This window comes from Gavialis gangeticus, unplaced genomic scaffold, assembly GCF_001723915.1.
Source record: "Gavialis gangeticus isolate Ggan-Ray unplaced genomic scaffold, GavGan_comp1, whole genome shotgun sequence".
Taxonomy (NCBI): Eukaryota; Metazoa; Chordata; order Crocodylia; family Gavialidae; genus Gavialis; species Gavialis gangeticus.
Window position 1 is genome coordinate 93913525 of NW_017729022.1, and position 19086 is coordinate 93932610.

The 19086-nt window shown below is 38.5% G+C and overlaps 1 protein-coding gene across 1 annotated transcript; it reads left to right on the forward strand.

Annotated features, from left to right (window-relative positions):
* The first annotated feature begins 1260 nt into the window (after window positions 1–1260).
* IAPP (islet amyloid polypeptide) lies at window positions 1261–5484 on the forward strand. Its single transcript, XM_019515624.1, has 4 exons — window positions 1261–1560; window positions 1953–2050; window positions 2194–2325; window positions 4968–5484. The coding sequence occupies exons 2-4, from the start codon at window positions 1971–1973 to the stop codon at window positions 5155–5157; spliced, it is 402 nt and encodes a 133-aa protein (XP_019371169.1). The 5' UTR covers window positions 1261–1560; window positions 1953–1970; the 3' UTR covers window positions 5158–5484.
* The last annotated feature ends 13602 nt before the right edge of the window (window positions 5485–19086 follow it).

Sequence of the window (19086 nt, forward strand, 5' to 3'; positions counted from 1 at the left end):
TCCAGGGCTGCTTCTGCCCTGCTCTGACCCCCCCCCCCAAAGCAGCCAGGGGGAGCTCCAGGATCCAGCTGTAACTGCCTGGGTGCCAGCCATCTACACATGCCTTACTGCACAGTAATTACTTGGCAGTTAATTTTCTACTTGCATTTACAGGTAGTAAATTAACTACCAAGTAGAGCAATTTACTGCATAGCAAGGGTCTGCATGTGTAGATGGTGATGCTTACTAGTTCCACTGTGCAATAAAGCATCTCATGTAGACATGCCCCAGGAAAAATAAAAAGTATAGTGTGCTAACATAATTAAGACAGTGATTAAAATGTTCAGAAGCAATTCCCATTTTCAAAACAGATATAGGCACTTAGGAGTTAAACTCCCATTGACTTTGAACAAGACATAAGTTTGTAAATGCCTAAGGGGCCAGTTTTATGAAGTGACTTAGGTGCCTTATGAGACAGAGAAGCACCTAGTTGACCCTATAAAAGTGGCTATGCAAATGAATGGTCTTGTTCCCATTGCAATCAACAGAGCAAAAGAGACAAACCTGTTTAGGCAATTTTGATAATATAGGAAGTACCTATCTGCATCTTTGTGAATCAGAATGTCTTTGAAAATCTGGCTTGGTGTCATTTTGGAAAAATGGGATTTTGTCTCTGATGTCACATGAGTGGGTTTTAAACAGTTAGCCTGTATGTTACTGCATATGCTTGTGGGCAGGGGCAAATACATTGGCACAAGCAACTTTAATTCTGTCACATCCTAACTTTTAACTGATTAGCTTTGCAACCTTAATAACCTTCATTTGATGTTGTTTTTCGGTACTAAAGTAAGAACCTAGTAGTGAAAACCTTATACTTACTTTTACTCTATTGAAATCATCATACAATTTCTATTTTATTTATTTTAATGTTTTCCTGCTGGTCATCTTAAATGATATCCTTCCTCCCCCACCATCCTGCTTTCCCCCCATTCCTATAGGTTACATCCCTTCATGTCATTTTTTTCCGCCATTCAGTTTTCTATATGAATGCCTATTACGAACCTCTAATTTTATTTTCTCTTTTCCATTACTTCCACTACCTCTGTTTATTTGTTTCAGTTACTTGTGATCCAGTGTTTCATTTATTCTTGGTTTCTTTATAATGTTTGTTACCCTATTTAGCCCTTGAAAACACCCACAGGAAATATTACCTCAGCATCTTATTAGAACTGTAAAATTGTGGCTTCTGTCCTGATGTGCAATAGGCTATTACATTTCCTTCATAAGGGCATCCTGCATATGCTAGGTTAATATTTACTGATGTGTTAATGTAATAATGACCCATCTGCCTCTGCTCCTCTCTGGGGCACTTTCTATCTATAGGGATGGAAATTAATGACAGTCTCTGTGCTGCCTGATGTCAGAGCTGAGAAAGGTGTGAAGGGTATATAAGAGCTGTATTACTTGCCAGGCAGGAGGGGGGGGGAAAGGGATACTCCAGAGCCAGATGCAAGTGTGGAATTGTTGCTGCTAATACAGACGTGTACTGAACTTCATCAGTTCATTCTTTGACCACTAAAGGTAAGTGATTTCCCTTTTTCTGCTATTTAAAGTACAATGCTACACAAATGCTTTAGAAAGAGCACAGTCTGCTTCATTATCAATTAACAGTATTATTCAAAGAAAAGGTTCAAATTCTGATTCCAGCTACAGTTTATATTCAAGTTTAGAAAATATAGGAGGATGAAAAGCAGGGATATTTGGAGAATTTAATCTCAGATGGGAAAAGACATTTATTATAGAAAGCCATCTGAATTTCCCTGCTTTGTTGTCTCTGAAGTTTGAAGAAGCTTTTACTTTAGTTTGTGAAAGAGATTTGTTGTTACTTGTTTAGAACAGCCCAAGGATGAGAACTAGTATATGCCCAATTGTACTTGGGATTTCTTTTAGTTTTGAACAATTATTTTTTTCAGAAACCTTAGGAAGGAAAGATGTGCAACCTAAAGCTGCCAGTTGTCTTCATTGTACTCTCTGTTACTTTAAGTTACCTGGAAGCTACACCTATAGAAAGGTTAGTAGTGAACATGGTTTTTTATTTTTAATGAAAAATGAGATATTTCAAACTAATATACTAAACTTCTTGCAATTGTGTTTCAGATACTTTGAGAAAAATAGGGCTATTCAGCTTAACTTTGTATTTTGTTGTTTGTAAAGAATATTGTCTGTGGCTGATGACCTATCTGACGGGACTTCCAACAGACAAGGATGGATATTGCCGATCATGTCAAGGAACACACTCTTGGGACTTAGTGAGGGAATGCCAAAACAGGCAGGAAAGCCAAAAAGGTATCCATCTCTTCTACATTCTTTTAGACAATTCAGATGTAATTACATTTAGTAGTGCAGTTTGTGCTAGTGATTTTTTTTTTCTCATATTTGTTTAATTTTAGAGATTCAACTCTTAGGCAGACCTTAAAATATCCTTCTTGCCATTCTGCAAGTGTTTTTCAAATTACTGCAAACTATCTCAAGTTAAGGAAAAATGAACTATGACCGAAAGAATAAAGTTAGAAAAGCAACTAGGTAAACCAGACATTTTATAAGCTTTTTTAAAAAAAGCTATAATTTATGTTCCTGAACTTTCAATTCATAAAAGCACAACATTTTTAGGTTACATTGTAAAAACAATGATTATTTTAAGGTTTTTTTCATGTCAATACTAATTTTTGAAGCCTGAATTAAGAGAGGAGTAGGGGAGAGGGAACTAACTTTTAGGGAGAATTCAACACTAATTTCTGAACTGAACACTAATTTCATGATCGAGTGAATCACAAACAATTTATCCTGCTAGAATTTAGTTTGGACTACTATAGGTTTATAAATGTATTACCCGTGAACTTTTTTATGTGCTTTTAAAAGAATTTGGAGTTTATGCTAAATGATAAATGACCTTGATTAATCCTAAGAAAAATTAGTTATGTCTTTTAGTCTGTCTTATTGGGTCATTAGGTAAATAGTTTCATTAAGCACATCTTTTGTATGGTAGCTTCTGATCAGATTTGTGTATCCCACACTGAAGAATCATTGTTACATGCCAAACTGATTACCTTCCAAAATAAATGTGGGTAGTAAATACGGAGCCCTAGATTCATGCATTAAAAGAGTTCTCATAATTTAAAATATATTTTTTTGCAAGATAATGTCTTTATAACTCTGGCATTTGATATCCTGCTCATCAGTGACCCAGTCTGGTTGTCTTCTCCCAAGTGATAGCCCCAGTGACACTACACAGTTGAATAACAACTGATGGATCAGGTGCCTAGTGAGCCGACAACCTTGAGGTCATTTGGTTCAACTGTGTCCTGTTACAACCAAGACATGGTTTGTTACATCAGTTTTGCAGGGCCTACTAGTGTAAAAAAATTCCAGTTTATAGTTTGAAGCCTGATTCTGCTCCATTTAAAAACAATGAGAGCTTTGTTATAATGAACAGCCTACGTAGTTCATAAAAATCAGATATTAGTTAATGTTTTTTTGAAGTAAAACAGGGTAGCAAGTTCCCCCATTCATTAAACACAACATATTATTGCCTGGATGTCTAGAACTAGTACTTTATCTCCTCTCCAGCTTTAAGGACCAGCTTCAACTCCACTTGAAGTCAACAGAAAGACGTACTAGGAGAACGCCCACTTCCCACCCCTGAAAAATCACTATAACTGGAATATAATGGCATATTTTTTTAATTTTATAAACTAGCACCCATTTTCCAGCCAGCTGTTATAACTCAGACATTTACCACAGTGTCTAATTTCATCATGCTGCAAAATTATAATGTGATATTTTAGATGGTATGGATAGTTAATTAATAGAATTGTACATTTATGAGGAATTAGTTAATAAGCAACATTGCTGAGTTTCTTACTGTATACAAAGAATCATTGGCCTGTTCTATCTCAAATTATTATTTACTTTCTCTATGTCATGTCAACATATGGACTATTTTGAAATAGTAAAAGCAAAAGCTTCCAAACAAATTGTCCTTAGCTCAGGAAACACTGTCAATAATAGAGAGTGTCCATTAGAGATTGGCTTACAGGTCTGAACTGAAAGATTGAAATTTCTGACTTCCCTAGAGCCAAAATTTTATTATGATAACTCATTTAAATGCTAGATTCCATCTGAAGTATATTCTATAAACTCAGCAAAATAAGTTGTGTTGCATAAAACTTCAAAGCTAAGCTTCTTTTGGGATATGGATATTTAAGTGGAACTCTGTAAGAAAATAAGGTTCTTTTAAAAAATGTTTCCCTCCTACAAGGCCTGTAATGCCACACTGCTGTGCTCTGGTCAAGAAGTGGCTACTTCTAATAGTGAAGATTTTGTTTGCACAAAGCAAAATCTTCAGAGGTGCAGAACATAACAAAAAAGAAAGATGCTCAGTTGCTCTTTGGTTTTAGCCAGTATTTTGAAGAAAGTGTCTTGAGCCCCAGTTCCTTTGTACTTAATTAGAGGTTTATCATTGACTCCAATGGGAGCATGATGTAACCCTGAAAGACTAAGAGACCTAAATAAATGTAAGTGATTACGATAATGTCAATCATTCTCATGGTATCAGTAAGTTCTCTAAACAGCCTCAAAAGTTCAGCTTAAAGAGAAACATTTAGTCATTGTTTTCACTGACTGTCTTAACTATACTAGAATTACAGGTTCTGTAGATGCCATAAACTACTGTGCTGAACATCAATGCAAATGACATATGAGTCTTGAGGTCTTGCATTTAACCTACTCCTATTATTAAAACTGATAATAGCATACGGTGCAATATTTTTTTCAAGCACAAAGTAGGTGGCAGGAAGATTGTAATGTTAACGTATTTGTGCTCACATTAAAAACTCCTACATTATCACTGTTCAAATGCCTTTCAGAAGTGGCACATTTGATTGCTCATCCTTAGACTTCACCCTGACTCGTTTTGTTTTATGTTACAGTCACCGCTTAGAGAAACGGAAATGCAACACTGCTACGTGTGTGACGCAACGCTTGGCTGACTTTTTAGTTCGTTCTAGCAACCACATCGGGGCAATTTATTCACCTACCAACGTGGGATCCAATACATATGGCAAGAGGGATAGAGTTGGGCTTTTAAACAGAGAACCCCTAAGCTATCTACAGCTTTAGTGCATTTAATATGAACTACTGCTGTAAATTTCATTAGGAGTTCCTCCCCAGTTTTTATGTAACCTTTTAGTCATTTACTACCTGTACATTCTTAACAGTGCCTTGTTTTCTTTGTGTGTGTGTGTGTGTGTGTGTGTATGTACATGACTCACATTTATCATTTTACTATGCATGTATGCTGACATGCATAATCTATGGTTCTGATTTCACAAAGAATTTGTAAAATCTGCTTGTGAATTTCCTTTGTAAAAAGAAAATAAATCAAAAAAATAAACTGAACTGTAATTGCTACAGGTTTATTTAATTAAAAAAGGATTTAAAAGACAACTGTTATGTGTATATATCTATAGTCCCAGGTGCACAAGGGGGAAAATGAAGTCTATGTAAAGCAGCCACGTTAGTCCACTCGAGAAACTGAGAAATATCAGCTATCAAATGGAAGTCCATTGTAAGTGAAACAGAATTGTACTCTAGATGAGTTTATAATCACTTTGGCTCAATGCAGGAATTGCTGACTAAAATCCTATAGCCTACATTAGGGAGGAAATTAGAATACTTGATTTCAATAGCCGCTTCGTACCTTAAGAATTAATCTAAAAATGGTATCTCTTTCAGGTTTCGCTAAATATTGCAGTATGTTATTTTTAAAACTTCAGCATTCTTATTTTAAAAGTTTAATGCATGTGACTATAAGCACCAAGATAAATTCTATAAACAATAAATCTCAACAGAAGCAAATACAGCTAATCAAATGACAGTAACTTCTTCCTTTTCTTGAAAACAGGTCCTGCAAGGGTCCTTGCCTGCTCCCTTCTCTGAGGTGGAAGAATAAGATGATTAAAAGTCTGATACCTTTGAAACCTGTTTATGACGCAGTTAATTTTTTTTCTTAATATACATGAGCATAAAACAAATCTTTAAAGTCTAACAATATGTCAAAACTGTATTCACAGCTAGCTCAACTGGCTAGCTCAAGAACCAGTTGCACTCTAGTCACAGCTTCAGGGTTCAGTTCAGTCTGGGCTGGAAAACCTGTAGGGTCAGTTCTCCCATGCTGAGCTCCATGCCATCATAACTTAACTACTGCAGAAGATCACCTCAACCAGAATGCAAGCCAGTTTGAACTTTCCATCATATTCTCAGTTAAAACCTCAATAACAACAGATGAAAGTTCAACTAAAATCATTACTATCTTTTTAATTCTTTCTGATTATGAAAACTGTTTAGCAGAACTTGTGTTGAACGTTCATCTCTTTCACTGAAAAGAGCCATTACTGAAAAATGGAATTAAACCTTTACATTTTGCATTTGGCTGATTTGAGTCCTTAAATTTCCTTTAAAAAGTGTGCCTTAGATCGCAAACTCTTTTAAAGTTTTAACTTTAACTTTTAAATTGTGTATTGGCTTCTTTTTATGAACTATATTGAAGTGCATTAAATAAAAACTAAAGCAGTGTGAAAATGTTTGTGCTGTTAACCTATTTCCAATCATTCTCACTTGTTCAGAAAAGGTACGCCAACAGATATTTATTCACAAAATATTTGAGAAAGTCATTCAGAAGATCTTAAACTTGAGTACATCAAGCAGTTGAAAAACATTTTATTTCTCTTCATTCTTGCTTTAGTTATTTCACAGATCTTATGCATCCCTGTTGGATTCAATTTTTTTTCCCCACTCAAGTGAAATAACCACCCTCCAAGAAGAAAATACTAAAGTAATGTTAGCATTTCTGTGAGCTGTCAGGAGCACAGTGTACTGGTGTGGAACAATAATTTACAAAGCACCTTGGTGATAGTTGCAAGTCAGTGGTCACTTCAGGGTTTATCATCATGCCAAATGGTTAAGGGAGGTTCTATATTTATATAATATAAGTAAAGTAGAACTGTTTTCTATATTAGAGGTGTCTGTTATTCAGTTCAATGGGAAGAATTTGCCTAGGAAGAGAGCTTCAGTGGTATTCAGTACAAGTTTTTTTTTCTATTGTCCTTTGCACACACACAGTAACAACAGACTCGCTGTCATTTATTTTATTGGGAAGATTCTGAGAAAAATCACCCATCAGCCAGATCAAGCCAAAAGAATTTTAGCATTACACATTTGGCTTTCCATTCAGCAAACAGTTAAGTGAGTACTAAGCATATAACTCAAAGGAACTGTGATGCCTTTTACTAAAGTTTTGTCACTTTAGGCTTGTTCCTTTAAGGTGCTGAGAATTCTCCATTCCCATTAACTGCAACTGCTTGCAGGCAAGTAAACATCTCAATATATTGACGTTTCCTATAATATACATAGAATACCATAAACCAAGAAAATATTTCTAGGCTGATTAGCCAGTATTCCTTTACTCAGGCTAAATTCCTAGAGCATGGAGTTCAGGTTAGAATCTTCAATAAAAGTGTTTTGGATGTGGCTTCATGTTAGCAATGCAAGTGCTGCCTGTCCACATCAGCTCCCAGGAAAAGATTGCCTTCCCATCACCAGAGGCACTTGAAACTAGATTGGACAAGGTATTAGAATTCCATCTGTAGCTTCTAGGCTCTGTTACAGGTGTGAATTGTTCATCCTGAAAACAGTGCCTGGCCAGGCTACTGAAGCATCAAAATGGTCAGTCCACAGTCTTGCAGGTAAAGTAAAGATCTGTAAAGTGCTTCAAAATGGGTAGGTAAATCTGTCAGCTCAAACACATTTATCTTGGAAAAACTGTCTAAGCCAAGAGTTGTGCTAGTATACACACACCCTATTTAGAGACTAATTCTAGTCCCTATATTCATACTGAGTTCCTTACTATGTGAGTTGTTTCACTGACTCAAAGGAGTTTACTTGCAGCAGGAGGAGGTACTACTTACCCTTGTGAAGGGTATCAGCAGGGCCCTTAAAGTTAGAAAGGGCAGGAAGTAGGATCACATGCCAGCAATGTCTCATTTTTCCTTGAGAGAGAAAACAGTTAAAAATTGACCTTTCAAAATGAGCAACTGGTATAAACAGCAGGTGTGGAGCTAGTGTCTGCATGCCCTTAGATGTTTAAATACCTTTAAAAGTTAGCCCCTAAATGCTCACAACTCCCTTGGGATTTGGGTGCAGTTGAAATGTTTCACACTTCCCAGGAGAAATATTTAAGGAAGAAGAAAGAGAAGAGATAGGAAATACTTCAAATGATAAAAGTGTGATAAAAAGAGAAAATGTTTTTTCTTTATAAAACAAAAATGAGATTTCTCTGTTCCGTAGCCGACGCATACCTCCTGAGGCTGGGGGGGCATGGGGACTGCCTGCAGGTGGTACTGCAGGCATCAGCTGTGAAGGCAGGCTGAGCGGGGACTGTCCACAGGTGGCTGCAGTGGTGTCAGCGGCCGAGGGGGCTGGAGTTCCCCCCCACGCCCCGTGCCGGACGCTGAGCCTGCAAGTGCCAGTGGTGTGCCTAGGAATGCCAGCGGGACTTCTTGGGGGGGCACCAGCGCTCTACCTGGCCCCCTGCCCATCACCTAAGCTGAGAGTGCTCACTCTCAGGGCAGGGTACCAGTGCTCTCAGGGGTGCACGTGCACCCCCATGCACCCCCTACACATCACCTGTGCTTTGTTCTGTTATGAGCTGATATTAAAACAGGGCACAGTATGGACACTACCCGATTTTCCAAACTGCATGAAGAAAAATACAGACTAAATGTACAGGTAGTAAATAACTAAGAGGTTACATAAAAACTGGAGAGGAACTCCTAATGAAACAAATACAGATCTAACAAAGTCAAAGAAGCAAAAAGGAAGGAAAGAATATGAACACTTTAACACAGTTGTAGGCCCAAGGGTCTAATATTTCCCAGAGACTGCAACATTTTCATAAAAGGTAGAACTTACATTTTCTCATAATGGAAAGAGTTAAAAAATTGATTTTATTTCAAAAGGATTTAATCTAAACTTAAAAAGTAAATTTCATATTCATGAAACTTATATTTTAAAAGTTTGAGTGAATTTTCAGTTTCCATCAAGAAAATTTAAATATTTCTCCTGCCAAATAAGATTCTGTGTTAGTACCTTAACCACTTACATTGTTTGCCAGGACCTCCCCTGACTTCTAGCAGGACAGAGTAAGGAGCCTGAATTTTGTTGAATGGTTTTGTAAAAGCATTTGACATTTAACATAATGAACCTACAAGTAAAAACAATTTTAAAAAAAATTGTTTCTTGTGCAGCTGCAGTCTTCATTTTTTGGAGTGATGCTGATTTTGAGCCTATTCATATATAAATGCAACTTGACATTTATGGTAGACTCCTTTTGTTCACAGTAACAGGGTTAAGTAATTTTGTTGTCTAACTTCATTATCATGTCAAAAAAGGACTGCTTTATATTGCTTTTGTTGAATGCCACTAGCAGAAAGCAATGGTTAGATATGACATCTCATTGCTGTGTACAGAAGCTAAAAATAATGGTTGAAGTACCATAAAATAGAATCTTTCTAGGGGGTAATGACAACTTCTGTTTCTGTCATCTTATTATATGCTCTTAACTTTCTTGCATGCTTAAAAAGTGAAGTTTGCCAATAAATAAGTTAATACATATGTGTATTAATTTTGATCAAGATACATTATGATGCCTGAACCCCCAAGATTAGGTCAACCTCTGGTTTAAAGGAAACTGTTAAAGATATCCAAAGATTTAGGAGCCTTTCTGACTCTGTACAGCCAGTCTGAAGATCTTACATAGCTTGGTCCCTAGTTCCATAGCTGCTATTAAAGGTATATCCTGAGGTAGAATCCCCCAAGCAGAATATGCTTCTTAGAGTATTTTTTTTTAATCAAAATGATAAATGTTCTAGTCTCATAAGATTGGGAATGCACATGATACTGAACATGATATCAAAACACATTTCATAGTTAACTGGTGGAACTCATTGTCACAGGAGGTTGTAGAGGCAGGGAGTATAACTGGATTTTAAAAAGGGTTTAGACACATTCCTGGAGGGCAGGTTGACTGTGGGCTGTTAAACAATCAGGGATGTATCTTTTGACACTCCCAAACCAATGATGGTTTTACCAGGGAGGGTATGACATAAGATCAATCACTAGAGACATTCATATACTTTCCCTCTAAGTACATCTCCTACTTGCCACTGTTGGACACAGGCTACTGAGAGAGATGTACCATTGGGCACATCTACATGTGCATTAACTCACTTTAGTTATTGTGCATTTAATCTAGTACCTCCATTGTGGGGTACTAGGAAAATGAGCATTAGCCTGTCTTAATGTGCATTAACTAAAAAGCATCTTTTAAAGTGAGGCTTAATGCACATTAGCTTATTTTAATGCCCATTAAAAAGCACAGTTTTTAAGTGATGCTTTAAATGGGCTAATGCACATTAATGCGCATTAAAATAGGCTAATGCACATTAAGGCGCACGTGTAGACATGCCTAATTGTTCTGATCCAGTATGGTACTTCTTATGTTCTTAAAACCTGACAATAGTTATCTTCTTCCTGAAAGTCATTATATCATGTTAGCTTGGAAAACCAATAAAGCCTGAGACAATGGTGAGGCTGAGATAATGGTTATAAAATCTATTCATTGTGCAACAATACTTCTCTTCACTAAAGATTTTTTATAAAAAGAATATATTTAAATGCATTTTGATCCTAACAATGGGACTGATTTGTGTAATAATCATGTTATAAAGTCAAATTTACTTCCTAGAAAATGCAGATTCAGATTAATTATTCAAATTCAGGATCTCAATTCTGTATCTGTTCTTTTTACATTTTTGCTCCTCTGGCCGTTTTACATTACAGAAGTGGTGGGATAATTTTTATAGACAATATTTTAACATTTTTTCTTAACAATTAGGCCATTATCCTGCACTCAGTCCCATTGACTCCAGTGAAACCTAGAGCAGCCTGATAGACTCTTCGGTGTAAGCATATCAAAATCTAGGCACATAGCTCCATTTTTTGCTTAGTGAATCATTACTTTTCTCTTGCCTGCAAATGCCTGAAATCATACTGAATAGTACCTTATGACATGGATACAGTAAAATCAACTGGAACATTTTGGAATGTGGTAATTTTTAGCTTAAGTAATAAATACTCAAATAAATACGGGTATCATAATCCACTCATATGATTCACTGAGGGCCAGACTGACATAAAGAAATTATTCAGTCAGAATAAAAGGATGGCAAATTTGGCCTTGAACAACTAAACCTAATAATTTTCAGATTATGAGTTATTCACAAACTATTTTCTTTAAATATCACTATTATTAATTTGTATTGTATACAGAGTTAGGTAGCAACCATTTTATTATTTCATTACTATACTGAAAAACCTGGGGAAAGATGGTTTATGATCACTGAAAAATCCAGTTTCTAAAATGTTTTGACAAACTGCAAAAACTGGCAATAAATATTTATTCTGAAATAACCCAATGTTGTGACCTTATCAAAGCATAATATGTCACAACCTTTTCCAACCTAGAATAGGAAATCAACTGGTGGCCATTTTGACTCCAATTTCCCTGCATCATTTCAAGGAAGGGAACTTGGAATTATGAAAGACAGTACACTCTTTGTAAAATGCAAAGTCAAAATACCATGAGAATGAAAGAGGTTCAAGTGGGAAAGAACGGGGAGGAAGAAAATGAGCCTCCTCACCACTGCAGGACTCACCTCACAATCTGGGAATACCTTATACTGGTGGCAGTTGAGCTATATGGAGCTACCTGTCACTACTGTGAATTGTAACAAGATGGCTGGGGTGGCAGAGAGACCATTGATATGGTACTGGAAGGGGAGGGGTCTGCAAGTACTGCTCCCTCCTGGACCAACCAGCCCCATCACCCACCCCAACATCAGAATGCCTCCCCAGCATCTGCTCCTTTATGTGCCCAGTGGCAACCCTTCCCAATGCCTCCCCAGATCCCATTCTTCAGGCTTGGTGGTACCTACAAACTGCAACAGAGCAGGCAACCAGGTTGCTCTCATGTGCAGGAGAGGAAACAGAGGAGCTGTGAGCTCCTTCTGGGAGCCCACGATCTTGTGTATCCATGGGTGTATCCATGCCTTGTGTATTCATGCCTCAGCGTTCTCCACAAAGGAGTTTTCTGCTTTGATTGTCTTTTGTGGTCCTGGAAAGGGCTGAAGAGGTTCAAAAACATCTCTAGGCCCACTAAGGAGTACAAGGGGGTAGACTTCCAATGGCAGTCCAAGACTACTGCTCTGTTCTGTGACAGCCTATACTCCCAGGGACAAAGCTGTTCCTGGTCTCCCACATGGAGGAGGAAGGAAAGGGGAATTAAAGGCTCATATAATGATATGATTTGGAAACATATTCTGTTTTGTTTTTATTCTGCCTGTCCATTCATTACTGTCTTGCTGGTTAGTTAAGCCTGTCCTGTTTCTGTGTTCATTTCCTGGGAACTGGTCCTTGCCGCTTGCCACTTACCTTTTCCAGTGAGCCTGAAAGCTATGCCAGAAAGGAATGTAATTCCCATGTCCTCAGACTTACGACACAATTAGTTCCTGAACACCACATCTTAAGTCAAAACATTGTAACTCAGAACCAATTTTCTCATCAGAAACAATGTTATAAATGGGGGATTCGTTCCTGAACCAAGGCCTGATACCCTATTTTCACCAAAAATAACCCACAATTTTGTACTCAATCAATTATAGATGACTAATATAGCTACATTAATGTATTTATATTGTAAATAGCAATCATATTGATTTGGAAGGACTGCTTTGAGGTGACTTTGCTGGACTTTTTGAAAGGCTCTTGGTTCAACTTTTTAAACGGTTCTTGGCTGGAGTCTTCTCAGGAGTCTTGGCTGCAGATTTTTCTGGAGGCTTGTCTGCTTTCTTAAAGAAAGTGTCCAAGGAAGCTGGGACAGATGTTCTCCAGGGAGATGAGTGACGCAGTGAACGTGTTCACTGGCATAGCATCACATGGGATCAAACGTTGTAAAATTGAAACAAAGTTGAAACAGGGTGTCAATTTATAAACGTTGTAAGTACAAAATATTGTAACTCGAGACGTTGTAAGTTGAGGCCTGCCTGTATAGCCAACTAAGTAAGGTAGGTCAAAGGATAGGTACCGGACAAAAAGTACTAGCCTTCCAGGTGGGAACTGAGCAATAAAAATCAACCACTTCTCCTCAGAGAAAGAAATACAGAAAAGCAAAGTAGCCATTCTAACAAACCACTTAATAAAAAGAATTCCATTTCAAGTATTTCCCACTACTTGGCAGAACACCACTACTTGGAAGCTCACTACTGCCCCCGCTAGAGCATACTTCTGGCTCCCAAATATACATGGTATACACTTGCATGGATCAGAACCCTAGTACCCAACATGTTTTACTTAGTAATATGGGTTGATCTGTATAAAAGAGGCAGTGGGAAACTTGGGACTTTTTATTGGCATGGAGGAAGTAATATCTTGTTGCAGGCAAGCATGGGCTAGTGGGAGGGAAAGCATCATATCCTGCAGACAATAAACCTCTCTGAGACTTCACTGCTGAGCAAGCCTGCAGTCTCTTTCTTTGTGGTGTATGGTGTGATCTTTCATACACTGGAGTCAGAGACAAGTGAACACCAACCAAACACACATACAAGATACAACACTACCATATCCCAGCAAATAAGACCCAAAACAGACAGCAGGAGTTCTGTGAATTTGTACACTACACTGATTTACTGAGAGTTAAGCCACTCCATATTCCATAGTATTGAACTTAAATAGAGGAAGAGGTGGGCCTCCTCCAAAGTATTTCTTTCTCTCCTGCACACCAGCAGTATGTGGTCTGATAAGATGACAAAAGATAATGCAAGCCAATACATAGTCCTCCATCCTGTGCCAAAGGCAGGACAACTGGTCTCTCCCTTGATAGCACCCATGAGGGTCCTAACTTCCTGCTGCAGTGCTGCTTTCCAGTGGTAATGTCATCTTGCATGGACAATGCTTTCAGTCCCTATGTGCCTATCTGTCCCTTTCAGTTGGATTATCCTTGCCTTGCTGTTCTCTGCCAAAAGGAAGGAACCCCTGGTACATTTGAATCATGGTTCTATGTACATTGCCACCCTGTAGCTCCCTGTGGAGATGGTGGCTTCTCAGGAAAAAAATGAAAAAATAAAACCAGGTAGCAAGACTTGCACCAAGGACTTCCACAAACATGTCACCCAGCTCCTGCAAGAGGATCTATCTCCACCTCAGTCTTCTCTCCATCAGACACAGCCAGGGAATTACTTAGCAGATATTTGTATCAACACTGCAGATCAGATATTTGCCTTTACAGTACTGAAGGATGTTGACTAGCTCCTTCATGAGCAACCATTAGACTGATACAACATGGAGGATGGTCTTGGATGTAAAGGGGATGAAACTGCATCTCTTTTACAGCTCTCAGTGCATAAAAGATACCATCTGGTCACAATCTCCTGCTCCATCTGGTTGCATGGATTAGGATACTGAAGCCCCACAGTTCTTCATATGTGCAATATGCTGAAATGGCTGCAGATCTTTCTAGTCATCATCAGAGGTGCCCACACCTAAGTGTCACAATACAGAGATTCCCTAGCAACCAGACTGAGGCACTGGAATGAGGCAAACCATGTGCTTGAAGTGACCTTTATGCACAGCATTTGTAATATTTGCTCCATGGTTTGTTGCCACAAGCACAGTAAAGAGCTTAGCTCCCACCCAGGATATCACACAGTTTGTCCAACAAGTTACAGAGGGTATACTCATTTCAAATCCCCTCATAAAAGCTCGCTGGTCTGCTGAGAGTCTTTCTGCTGCTGACCCAGTGGGCCATAACATACATGCAGTCAGTTCTCTCCTCACTCATCTGTATCCCAATGATCACCTTCGAAGCAATGCAAACTGCACTTTTATAGCAACACAAATGTCTGGCACTGCCTTTTGTAATGGCTAGGAATCTGTCCCCTGGAAGCTGAAATGACAGAGCATCTGAAGCACTTGCCCATCACACAGAGAAAAGGAAACATGTTCAGGGATAGCTTCTTCCCATATTCTCTGCCTAGTTTCAAGACCTTACAGTGTTTGCAATCACATTTTTCATCTATTCTGAAAAGACTATGCTAAGGTCAGTTAAGATATGTTGCTAGACTGAAACTGTGGAAAGCACTGGCAGTATCAAGTTCAGTGACCTTGTAGACATAGTGCCTATTTACTTTTTCTCCTTTTTTAGTTTGTTTCCCCTGAAGTGATGTTCCACGTATTTCATCTGCCTGGGATCATGGTCCATCCTACTCCCATACTGATTATATACCTAATAAAAGGACAATGGTATTGGGGTCAACATCAGGTGTGAAATGCCCCCATGCTCAGAAAACATGAGTTTGGTTTGAATATTTCAAATTGGTAATAATTGCTCTAGAGATAAAATAGAAGGTAGAAACCCAACCTAGTCCATTCCCAGTTTTCCCACTCAACCAATGCCCAGTAGAGATGAAGAGAGTGACCTGTTTTCCCCAACAACGTGTAACAAATAACCAAATGTCTTGCAGAGCTGAAGAGTAAAACAGCTTTAAACTGAGGTGATGGTCTGTCAACAGGAGCTTGCAGTTGTCATGGCTCAAAGGGGACAGTCCTCTTGTGATGCTGAACTAACTTGACTTCCACCAACTTCTTCTCAGTGAGTTTTCATTTTTTCCCCTATTTTCCTTGATGGCTGAATCACTGCTTCAATTTTTTTAATGCAGCTAGAAAAATTCAGCAGCTCTTGTTAGGAGGAACTTGTCTCTCCAAATCTTGAGTGATATGTATTAACAGCCTTTGAATTACCAGCTTCCACTGTATTTCAATCCAAGTAATTTATTAAGAGTTTATTTGATAAGTGATAAAGAAGCATGACTATCAGAGAGAGTGGAATCAGAGACATACATGCAAAATAAAGGTATTGGGGGACTAGAAGGAAGGAGTTAATATTGTCTCTTTTCATGGGCCTTGTGCATAAAGTGAGAGGGATTAAAATGAAAAAGAGGATAATGTGGTGAGATTGTATTAATGCATTATGGGCAACATAGAAGAAGACACAAAGACAAGAGTGGAAGAATCACAGGATCACAAGGACTATAAAGGACCACAAGGATCAATTAGTCTAGGGCTGTCTAACTTCTGAACAACTAAGGGGATGCCATGCCCCACCGTCTTCCCCCACCCCAGTCCACAGTGCCTTGGAGACCTCCTCACATTGTGCTGCATAAGCACTTCCAAGCCTCCACCCCCCAAATCAGGGGGATGCCTGGGCCTTGTGAGCTGTGCTACCCCACCCTGCCTTCAGGGGCAGGGGAGGCAGCAGAAGCTGGAGGAAGGGGAATCATGGAGATCCCAGCGGCAGCAGCAGAAGCAATGCAGGAGGGTGGTGCCCAGACCAGAAACCTAGAGCCTTTGAGTTAAACCCTCATAGGGTAGATGTGGCCCACAGGTCACCAGTTAGCCCTGATCTAGACCAACAGAAGGAAACAGAGAGAGTAGCATTAATGACAGAGAGACTTGTTCACATCTCAGGTTGAAATTCACCACTGTGAATTCATATGCCACCCTTGGGCTATTAAGCCCTACTCATCACCAGTCATAAATAGAGCTTGCGCGGATCTTTTATACAGGGATTAATGTCATCCTATTGAACCAAATTATACAGAGCTGCAAAAACCAATTCAGCAGGATTTGGTCCACTTATACAATATATTCAGAGGGAAGAATGAGAATTTCATATTTTGAAAGGAAACATTTTCTGTGCCGCACATTCATAAATGTAAGCAGGAGACCCCAGTGAGTTCAAAGAATGAACATAAATTTTATTGCTTACATATTATATTACGTTCATTTATATAGCGCCAGAAGAACAGGAAATTGGGTATATCTAATGCTAAGATTGTAATATTGCTCTCAGTAGAAATTAAAACTTGACTGTGAACTTCCCCTTTCTCAACCCAACATATCCATCATTCTCTGAAGTGCACTTCTAATCAAACAAATGACCTGCATCCTCCTTACTGTACAGGTCCATATCCTGTAGACATTCATCAACAAAAATAAATTAAAAAAAAATCCATATGCACACATACTGTTGTTGGCCTTTCAAAGTTAACACAGATCTAAGAAAGCAATCTGGCATTTATTCTGGTTTACAAACCATTGGGGGTGGGGAGGGATCTTTATCTTGAGGTTTGCACAGTTGCCACACCTGAAATCAAACAACTCAGACCAGGTTATTTTTAAAGGGTATGTGTTATCTTATGGTTCAGAATCTTTTTTTTAATAAGTCTCTAAACAATAAGATTGTGAAAAACCCTAAGGTAAACTGAAGGAGGAACATCTACAGCTTTTCTGAAGGCATGGGTGTAAAAAAAGTATGATCTATTGATTCTGAAACATAATGAGTGCAGTCCAAAAGCGAACAATATTAACTATTTAACTGTTGATAAAAGCAAGTAATAAAGAATAAGGCATAACATACTAAGAGATGCACAATCTGCTGTAAATGGCATTTTATTTCGCATCACAGTTGGCTATCACAAGTGAAAGAAGTTTTGATTGCCAGTAGAACATGGAAGATTGCCCAATTTGGGGATAATCCTGGTTTGAGCAGGGGATCTGATTACAGAATCTCCTGAGGTTCCTTCCAACCCTACTCCTCTATGACTCTATGACTATTACCATATCTTTTTATTCCTGATGTGATTGCTACCCATAATGTACCTCATTTGCTCAAGTTAACTACTGACGCTATGAGCCACAAAAAAGTATGCTGTGTCATGTCCCCTGAGGAGTCCATAGTGTTAATAGCGTAAAGGAGAAAGCTTCTAACTTTGGAAACAGGGTAAAAAGTCACTCAGAGCTGATAAAAAAGACATCTTGTTGTCCCATTTGTCCAGAGCCTCTTTTCAAAGTACATTTAAGGGTCATGGTTTAGGGCCCCATACACACAAGCTGAATTTTAAGGACAGGTTAAAAACAATTACTAGATTTAAGCATCTGCTTAAAGTGAAGCATGGACCAGATTTTTAAAGATATATTCAGGTCCTTTCCTATTCATACCTCCATGGCTAAAATCCTGAAGTGGCTTGCCATCTAGGAGGATTTTCAGAACTAGAACAGATGCCTGCTTGCCAGTTATTTCCCCATGCGCTGTACAGAGGTATATGAGATTTCCAGAAAGCTGCATTTATGTGCTGCTCCACCTAACCAAGCAAGGCAACATTGAATAACTGGAGACATGATGAGATTCATATATAGGGGTGTCTGTGCAGAACAATTTCTGACTGTTGCATCTACTTTTCATAAGGAGATTTTCAGCATGGGTTAAGAAGGGGGAACTATTGGATTCAACATATTTTACTCTCCTGCTCATGAACACAACCAATAATGTAGTCACTATGCAAGTAAGTCAAAATTCCAAACCATGTCATGGTGCCTGCCTGTCATCAGTCCAGGAGGAGCAAATGGAGGGAAGGGGGGCTCTCCATTCAGGACAAGCACATACTAATTCCAGTCCCTCTGTTGTTAGGCTCAGAGACTTCCCCAAGACTAACAATTCACAGAAATGCATTGTGGAAAGGGACCACAAGATGTTATCTAGTACACTGTGTGATTAAGTATCTTTAAACTAGATATTTGTCTAACATGTTCTCAATAAATTCTAACCTCAACCATTCTACATCCTGTCTCTAGGTAGCGCCACCTGTAGTTAGCATTTCCTAATAACGAACTTAAAGCTCCCTTGCTGAAAGACAATTCATTCTTGTCTTACCTACACTTCCCCAAAAACACTGTTTTCCCAACTGATCACTGTTCTCATTTATAATAACTTTGTACAGTTTGGGGGGACTTAAACCTCCCTTCAGTCCTCTTCTGTGCTACACTTAGCACCTAATTCTTTTAACCTTTTTTCATGAGTCATATTTTCTAAACTCCTTT

Excerpts from the sequence above, each read along its gene's own strand:
- IAPP (XM_019515624.1), top strand. The coding sequence starts at position 1,971 with ATGTGCAACCTAAAGCTGCCAGTTGTCTTCATTGTACTCTCTGTTACT. Across the intron at positions 2,051-2,193 it reads GAAGCTACACCTATAGAAAG|AATATTGTCTGTGGCTGATG; the intron begins GTTAGTAGTGAA and ends TTGTTTGTAAAG. Across the intron at positions 2,326-4,967 it reads CAGGCAGGAAAGCCAAAAAG|TCACCGCTTAGAGAAACGGA; the intron begins GTATCCATCTCT and ends TTTATGTTACAG.